General features: G+C 44.4%; 1 protein-coding gene across 1 annotated transcript; it reads right to left on the reverse strand.

Moving 5' to 3' along the window:
* Window positions 1-1,392: 1,392 nt before the first annotated feature.
* Window positions 1,393-5,332, reverse strand: LOC134447578 (cAMP-regulated phosphoprotein 19-like). Its single transcript, XM_063197097.1, has 3 exons — window positions 5,147-5,332; window positions 3,209-3,331; window positions 1,393-2,594 (listed from the first exon to the last, which is right to left on the reverse strand). Exons 1-3 carry the CDS (start codon window positions 5,204-5,206, stop codon window positions 2,415-2,417), a joined length of 363 nt encoding a protein of 120 aa, XP_063053167.1. The 5' UTR covers window positions 5,207-5,332; the 3' UTR covers window positions 1,393-2,414.
* Window positions 5,333-9,476: the final 4,144 nt, after the last annotated feature.

Here is a 9,476-nt window from a genome sequence, read left to right on the forward strand (position 1 = left end):
TGTTCTTCGCGCGCTCATGCGCGCCCTGCTTCTCTCTTGCGCTCCAGTCCTTCGAGGGGAGAGCCCTTTTACCACCTACTATAAAGTGTTATCGGACACACACGTGTCTGGTGTAGTCCTATATTCGGATAGTAGTTGTGTGCGATCAAACGGCGAAACTCAACCGGGAGATTATTAGGCTACTGGCTATGTATTGATTGATGTGCGCATTAACTCCCAGCTGTTAAAAAAGAAGGGACGTCGGTCATTGATCCCACGACTGAAGGCACATTCCAATACGAGGCTGTAGCCTATATTGCACAAAATAATTCACACATCACGTCAAATCACAAATTAGAAGTCTCTTGCAGTTGTTGACCTATATGCCAAATTAAGGCAGCGCTCCCAGGAAGGGTGCACCAATTCAAATAAGTAGACGTTGTCTTATAGCCAAAATATACAATCTAAAAACATTTTGTAATTATGTAGGCCACATATTTATGATAATGAGTTGTTGCTGAGCTGCTGCTCAAGTTGGTGATCATAGTCATCTCAAGTCCAACTTGAAAACGGCGTACACCGTCTGAGAGCAGTCGTAGGATTTCATCTTTCCTGCGCTTACGATGAGATTTGATAAATGCCAACTGGTCGTAGAAAAAGAACGTACGCACGACGTACGTATGATTCTCGTCGTACGCTACTTTGATAAATGAGGGCCACTGTGTTGCTCAGAGGTGGAGTGGTGTGTCATGTAGCCTACCATGAACCTAGAACTGCGTAATGTAGAATAGGCTGCTGTAGTCCAGCACACAGGGCTGTATTGGATATTAAAATCTGCATTTGAAGATTAATTTGATTCACATTTATTTATTTAAAACCCCGGAAATCTAATGTAATGTCATTTCAGGAATGTTTTGGAGGATGGGGGACTCAATATTCACTCACACTAAGAATTGTAGGCATTTGCAATCTGTTCAATGTGGAATGAACTAGTTTTTATTCAAGTCTTATCTTGGGGGGAAAAGTAGAAAAGCAGTTGAGACAGTAATCCTGAAGGTCAAATCTTTTGACAAAGGACCTTATGATATGCCATGGATTGGAATAACAATTGTGACATCTTTCTATTGTGCAACTACATCACATAGTAGCTCCAAATATCCTCCAGCAACTCATCCATAGACTGCATTAATTCATGAAAGGATCACTTAAGTTTTACTTTGTGAACACATTCAACTTTCACCAAACAGTGCACATTACAAAGGATCAAAATAAGTGTAACACTGTGCACTCACTTCCTATTAGTCTGCTAGCCATGTTTTTAGAAGAAACTACGTGTCTCGTATTCTTTGCTTAGACTGTTCCATTTTGTTCAACAATAAGCTTTGACAACAAATAAACTCATTAAATCTGAAGTATAGTGCAAAACTTTTTATTTTTATTTACAAAACCATTGGCACAAACGTGACATTAAATGCATACACACACTTCTGAGTTCATCCTTAATCCACGTTTTCCAAGCCATAGAACGTAAGTGGCACTGGTGTCAGTCGAAGCAGAGACCTGGAAGGGCTCACTCAGGGAAGTGGGACAAATATTGCCCAAATGTCCACAGGTGATGGCCGTGTGGAGGAGGGTTATAAGGCCTTAAACTGGGTGGGGAAATCCAGGAGCGGCGGCGTGGCGGAGAGCTATAGGAGAGCCTGCGTCTTCTCACTGCCCAGAGGGAGGATAGATAGGATGCGCGTGAAATCATTCAGGAAGAGTTCTCATGATGCAATGATGAAGAAATCTTCAGGATTTTGGGGCCTTAAAACCGTAAAACACTAAACACACAGTATGCCGTTTGCCTTCTTTCTACCATAAGAACAGATGATGCTAAAAAAAAATTCACCGTCTCTACTATAATAGTACACAGTAATGTTTGGAGCCACCTCTGCAACAAAAAAAGCCTCTTCCAACAGCCTAGTCGCTCTGATGACATCATCGTTCTTGAAGCAGCACTACTGGACGGGCCTGGAGTCATTGAGGGGGGGGCACAGGGGTTTCGACTGGTGGAGCTGGTGTTCTTTCTCAGAGCTCTTGTGCAAGGGTGGTGTTGGGGCAGCAGAGGAGAGAGAGGAGTGAGAATATAGGGGGCGGGGAGATAGAGGATGAGGAAAGGGAAGGGGGGGAAGAGGAAGGGGGAGGAAGAGAGAAGGAAGGGGGAAGAGGAAGGGGAGGAAGAGGGAGGGAGAGGAAGAGAGAGGGAAAGAAGAGGAGAGGGTAGGAAAAAAGGAGGAGAGCATAGATGTTTTTTTGGGAAGTGCTGCTGGCCTGCAAGCTTGCTGACCATGAGGGAGGTGAAAAGAGAGCAGGACCAGGAGGGAGGGAGGAGGAGGAGGAGAGGAGAAAAAGGAAGAGAGAGAGGAGATGTGTCTCAGAGGTGGTGTTTGCTCTCAGCCTGCGAGCTTGCTGGCCATCAGGGAGGTCTTGCGCTGCGGGAGGTCCTGGGGGGTGGGGATGTGGTCGCCGGTGATCTCCACCTTCTCTGGGGCGGCGGCAGAAGCTGCCGGAAGCTGCTTGTTCTTCATCTTGGCCTTGGCCATGTTGTAGTCGCCTGAGTCAAAGTACTTTGGCTGTGGAGTGACAAACAGTGCGTGAGTGACAGATTAGAACACAGCACAGCGCGCAAAGCCCCCCACATTTGGGCTTACATTGCCCACGGGGACCCTGGTTCGAGTCCGGCCGCCCGGGGTCATTTCTTGACCCTGCCCCATCTCTCTCTCCCAATCATTTCCTGCCTACTCTCAGACTGTCCTGTAATAATAAAGGCCAAAAAGCTCACAAAAATATTTAAGAAACCTCCATCACTGCCTAATAATCACGCATAATCACCACATCTGTGATGGCACAAAAATGATCAAAACAAAGCAAATAATAATAATTATTTCTTTTGGGCCTATTAGCCTTTATTTAGACAGGAGAGCCAAAGATTGAGACAGGAAGATCAGCGGGAGAGAGAACGGGTAGGATTGGCATATGATAACTCAGGCCGGACTTGAACCTGTGTCCGTGCCAATGGGCATGCAAGCCTAGATGTGGGGGGCTTAGCGCACTGTGCCACAGTGCCCCCAAAACGGAGCAAAGCGATGTGGTTAGAAATGTCATGTGCACTGTGTCAATTTGCTCGTTGTTTGATCGCAATCACGAATGTGACAACTGCAAAATTATAAGCAGTGGAGCCACTCACGCCCTTCTGTAGCCGCTTCCGCAGCAGGTCTGAGCCCCCTGGCTTGGCACCCAGGTGGGGGTACCTGGCCTTCAGCTTGGCTTCCTCCGCCTTCTCCGGGCTCACCACTGTATCGTGCATCTCCTGAAACACACACACACACACACACACACACACACACACACACACACACACACACACACACACACACACACACACACACACACACACACACACACACACCAAGTCTCAACAAATGTGCTCACTCCAGAGGCCTATTCCATAAGGTGGTTTTGTTACCACCTAAGTTAAGTCAGATACCTAAAGGGTAAGTTAACTTTGAGGTAGTGGTAAATCACCTACTATAAAAGCCTGGAGTCCATATTTTTGTTTAACTAAATGACACGTGAAGGCTGTTTATTATAAGATTAATTTAGCCAGGTTTATCACTTAACCAGCTTCTTGGAATACCCCCTGTAAGTCTCCTAATTACAGACTTGGGGTTTATGTTTCTGTTAAAACAAAGCCAGTGGGCACTATCGCTAGTCCAGTGAGTAATAGAGCCCATTGAGCTCATTTCCTTTCAGTGGTCATGATCATGTATTTCTCGGAATGAGAGGTCCGCACACTTCACATCCATTTTGTTTTCTTCTATTATTTCATCCAAAAACTACAGTCAGCGTTTGTCCTGCACCTTTTCCTGGGATGTGGCACAATCTTCACCTTCAACATAAACATGTATTACAGAGGAGGCATCACTGTCAGTGACTCACTGAACATCAACCCTGTAAATGTTACCCAATAATAAGTGATTAGGCATCGACCCTGTGACTGAAGTAAGCGGCCATCAAATGATTATTAGACTATGACGCTGCTAGGTAGCAGCTGAGCTAGCTGCTGAAGAATGACAGTCTAAAGAAATCATCCAGTAAGTTATACTTGCAAGCATTGGAGTGAACTGATTCGATATTAGTTTCACATGGTCCAACTACACTGCGCTAACTGGTGTTAGCTGAAAACAAGCTCGGTATGCCAATGTTGACTGAATAACAATAGCTGCCCTTGGGTATGTAGCTGGCTGCTTCTACAGTGCAGTAGCCTACATCAGTGTCCTCTGAAAAGTCTATAAAAAAAACTTTTCCCACTAAATCTACGCTATCAATGGTGGAACCCGGTGGTCCCCCTGTTATGCAGGCCCATGCCAGTCAGACTGCAGGAAGGGCGCGTGGGACGGTCTCCCCATTGAAAGAGGAGGAAGGTGTCTGCACACGATATCCTTTTACATTGGCGTGGTGGGGTTTCAACTCGCAGCTAGTATGAACTCCGAGTCCTTCGGATCACAATGTACTTCAAGTGTTCCTAGCTCTACATGTTTTCTGAAATGCCATAGGTAGAACAATGCATTAGGTAGGCATAGCATGCATGCAATACACATCCGTGAGGATGGGATGTTTGGCCACTCTGTTACATGTTAACACACAATGAGGAGGGTACACTGTGTGCCAACACAAAACATTATGGTTGTGTGTTAGCACGCATCTAGTTATAGAACATAGCACGGTCATGCATAATCAAAAGTTAATTTACGTGAATTCTGGGGGCGCAACCACAGTAGCCTGCCAGATTTTTAATTCACCAGTGAGCCATAGGCTAATACCGACAACACTGCATAGCTAAGTCACACTGTTTAGGCTGACACATTATAAAACCTACTGAACCCATTAAGGATTCCAACAGGCTGAGACCAAGCCTTTCTTTAATTTAAGAAAGGGGCATTTTAAACCATGCACTTTTAAATATTTGAGATGGCTCAGGCTCAGTAATGCCAGTTCTAGATTAGACACAAACGCACTGGATTGCTAGCATGACAGCCTGACCAAGCTAAAAAAAAACCGTTAGCTTCCTAGCTCGCTAGCCTTGTATCATAGGATATCTCCTCATTATGTGAAAGGATCCGACCTGCTGCTCCTCTGTAGTTGCTTCTTCGATTTCCTTAACTTCAGCAGCTTCGGTGGACATTTTGGTCAAATGTGTGGTGTAGGTGTAAAACACAAAGACTTGCTCCGATTATTCCTCCTAGCACTGCACAGCACACACTAAATCCAGTCTGACTCCCGCCACAGCCCTTTTAGAACAGCCGTAGCACTCCCATTGTACCGGCATTTTGGCTGCAGTTCCACCAGAATTCCACTGGGGGTATCGGCGGAGACCAAAATAAACGGGGCCCAATGGAGCTAGATGCTAAAAATTGTAATTTTCACTCTAATCTCTTCATGAGCGCTTAGATTTGAATGTAGCTTCTAAGAGCGAAAATGAGGTTTGACTCAAAAATCTACTGAACGAGTGCATATGTCCCTTTGGTTTCTTACAGATTGGCTTATTGTTGTCCACAACGCTCTAGCCTTATGCTTATGACAGCTGGTGTGTATTCCAATATGTGACTTTGCGTCCTCCACTTGTGCTTGTGGCCTCATGTTTTGCGGATGCCCCTCCTCTGTGGAGAAAACAATTAAGTTTCCCCTCTGTCAGCCTAGCCACAGCAGTTTTTGAGGGACTATTCTTCATTCACCATCCAGTTTGCAAATGAGAAAATGACTTTACAATTGAGCTTTTGCGAGAAATTGAAATATAAGTTGTCAGTGATGTCATCATGACATATTACTTCCTGGTACGAGGCCACAAGCACAAGTGGAGGACGCAAGGTCACAAATTGGAACTTACTCCTGGCCGTCCGTCTGGTTTGTCTGGGGAGGTTGGATTTGCAATTTTAACTGCGAAATTCAAGTAACATTACAGAGCTAATCAAATTTTGCACTGCGTCTTGCATCTGTTTACACATAGTCTGGTCGATTGTACGATAGCCATTCTATAGAGAAAAAAACAAATATTAGAGAATGAAAGTAATGTATTCCTAAAACATTACTGTAATTCACCACCAGAGGCCACCGTTGGATTTCAGACTCCTGAAATGCCAACCCTGTTCAACTAGGGGTATGTTCCAATATGCAACCTTGCGTCATCCACTTGTGCTTGTGGCCTCATACCAGGAAGTAATGCATCGTTATGACATCACTGACAACAGCATTATATTTCAATATCTTGCAAAAGCTCAATTGTAAAGTCATTTTCTCATTTGCAAACTGGATGTTGAATGAAGAATAGTTCCCCAAAAATTGTTGTGGCTTGGCTGATAGCGGGGAAACTTAATTGTTTTCTCCACAGAGGAGGGGCATCCGCAAAACATGAGGCCACAAGCACAAGTGGAGAACGCATTGCAAGGTCGCATATTGGAATGCACCCTAGAGGTAGGCCTACTTACATCGATCCTTTCCGTCCAGAGATGGGCAACCAAGATTCATTGTTTGCAATACAGTGTGCCACAGACAGTCCAAACGACCAGGTCTACCTGTTCAATTCAACCAGACAACTATCTGTTTGGGTTGGACAGGTAAAACCAAGTTATGTGGAATATGTGGCTTTGACCGCGTTCTTGATGGTGCATTTATGTGGGACAGTCATGGGTAAGCGGTTAGGCCATTAGACTTGTAGCCCAATGGTTGCCGGTGCCAACTAAAGTTGACTGTCTCAGGGGATCCTATCGTAAACTGCGGTCTCACAATTCGATGGGCAATCACCCGAGAAAACCGCCGCGAGGGTGTGCGCATGCGTGCGCCTGCTCAGTAGCGAAAAGAATCACATCTCGACGGGTCGCTCATATCGACAGGACACCGGTTCAACTCCCGACCCGCCAGGTTGGTGGGGGAGTAATTAACCAGTGCTCTCTCCCATCTGCCTCCATGACTGAGGTACCCACTCTGACCATGGTACCATCCCGCCACATTGCTCCTTTGGGGCCCCATTGGGGGCTGCTAGACCAGGAGCCCAGGGGGGTCAGCCTAGTTGGGAAGGTTACCAATTTTTATGGGTACTATGATGTCTGGTATGGTCCCCAGATAGAGGAACAGCACGTCTGCCGGGTTCCCTCTGGTGGGTGTGGCCAGGGGGGCTGTAAAACTGGCACCCCAAAAATGGGCTAGATCAGTTGGTGAGGTTACCACTTGGAACCTGTTGTAAATTGTTCATCATAGTCCCCTGATAGAGAAATGACCACTGCCAGACATTTTTAGTGGTGGGTTACCCCCGGCAGACGCCCCCGTATGATGACACCCCCAAAAATGGGCTAGATCAGTTGGTGAGGTTACCACTTGGAACCTGTTGTAAATTGTTTGATATGGTCCCCTGATTGAGGAATGGCCACTGCCAGACGTTTTTGATGGTGGGCGGGGCTTGCCAGACATCATTAATTGGGCGGTAAAAAATGGGCTAGATCAGCTGGTGAGGTTACCTCTTGAAACCTATCATGAATTGTTCATCATATTCCCCTGATAGAGAAATGACCACTGGCAGACATTTTCAGTGGTGGGGGACCCCCGCCAGACGCCCCAATACAATGACACCCCCCAATATAGGCAAGGTCATTCACATAAGGTTTGAACCAGACATGGTACAAAAGACAAACAACACACCACTTTTTTTTAGATAATTCCAACGTGGGGAATTGATTGGAAGGGTCAACATGTTCATAGAAACTTGTTGTGGGTACTTTTCAGGACAAAAATGACTTTAATTTAACAAATATTACAAATCCGGGCAGGAACCAGTTTGTAGGCTTTCAAAATCAATGCAAATATGACATGTTTCTGACTTAAAAGTGCATTGTGTACAATGGTGGCCAGAATATTTCATTAATATTTACAAAATAATAAACCAATATGTATCATTATGAACAAAGTACAGTACGTTTTGCTGCTTAAATGTCTCTTTCAAAATGGCAGACAATGGAGAACAATGGAAAGTGCAATTTTCCTAGTCATAATGAATACTTTAATGATGAATCATAATGAATACTAGAATTTGATGTTGGTAAGTATTCATAAAAAAGGTAACATTTTGAATGGGCGGTATGAATTCTGGGAAATAAACAACTGAAAATATTACTCTGGTGCACCTTTAAGTAATGCATGGAGAAATTACGCTGACATTGAAGGCCTGTGAATTGTACTAAGAAACAGCAATGTGAAATTCCCACTTTCCAGCAGTTCTGAAGATTTAGTATCAAAATACTCGACATTGGCATACACAGGACTGACATTAACAGACAGACATTGAAGTGGAAGACAGGGCTAGTAACAGTATATAAGTATTGAGAAATAATTAAGTGAACAAATAAAAAACAACTGAACATTTGACACTGACAAAGAAATCCTCCCTATCCTGTTAAATTACGACCAACCATAATGCATCATGAAGTGCTTTGAAGGGCATGTCAGACATCCAATAATAAATTCATTCACCCTCCCAGAACCTCTTCTTGTTCATATAGCAAACAGTGCAAAGGCATCAAGAAAGTTGTTTTAGACAGAACCAAATCTTAACCTTGAAGGACAACACACATCTTTTAAAAGTTACCCAACCTGTGGGGTTTTGTTAAAGTACACCAGGATAAGACGTTAACAAACTTAATATTAAACAAAGTCCAAATCATAATGCCTAAATACAAAAACCCTGACTGGTGCGGCAGCAGCCACAGGTCCAAATAGAGCACCTATGAAGAACCGTCAGTTCCTTCAGCTTTTAAAGGCAGCTTGATTGCAGAGTGAGGTGCCATCAATTAAGCCACTCCTTAACACCTAATGGAGGTCAATTTGATAAGCTGGAGAACAAGGCAAAACAGGACATGCATGCAGTCTTCTTAACACCATACATGTCTTCTTGTTGCTGCTGCCCCCAAGGAAAAGACTGTGTGCACGCACTCGCACACACACAAACATACATGGAACTGCACTATACGCATAAATGGTGTGACTTTTGTCATGTGCATTACACCCTTTTTGGTTGAAAACATTGAGGGGGAAGCCAATGCAAGTCAATTGACCTGTAGACTAGCGTTGTTCATGCTCAACATGCCGAAAATGTGTTGTGTTGCCGGCTATTCAAATATATATATATATAAATAATAGGCCTATAGCCAAATAGCCGTGGCTGAAGCATGGACTGTGTTCATTTAGGCTAGGCGATGTAGCATGTAAGTTAATGAGACATTCAATTTGTTTTCCCCCAATAAGGGGCTTAACACACATTCACAAGCAAAGTACCCAGATGGCCGTTCATACGTATGTGACTACAATACTCACAACAACTGCCTGGGCACCTGCAATATGCAACACACTCTGCTGCTTCCAAATGTTGTGACTTGATAACTGGAACAACAAGTATTTCTTAGTACTTG

This window comes from Engraulis encrasicolus, chromosome 4 (genome assembly GCF_034702125.1).
Source record: "Engraulis encrasicolus isolate BLACKSEA-1 chromosome 4, IST_EnEncr_1.0, whole genome shotgun sequence".
NCBI classification, from domain to species: domain Eukaryota; kingdom Metazoa; phylum Chordata; class Actinopteri; order Clupeiformes; family Engraulidae; genus Engraulis; species Engraulis encrasicolus.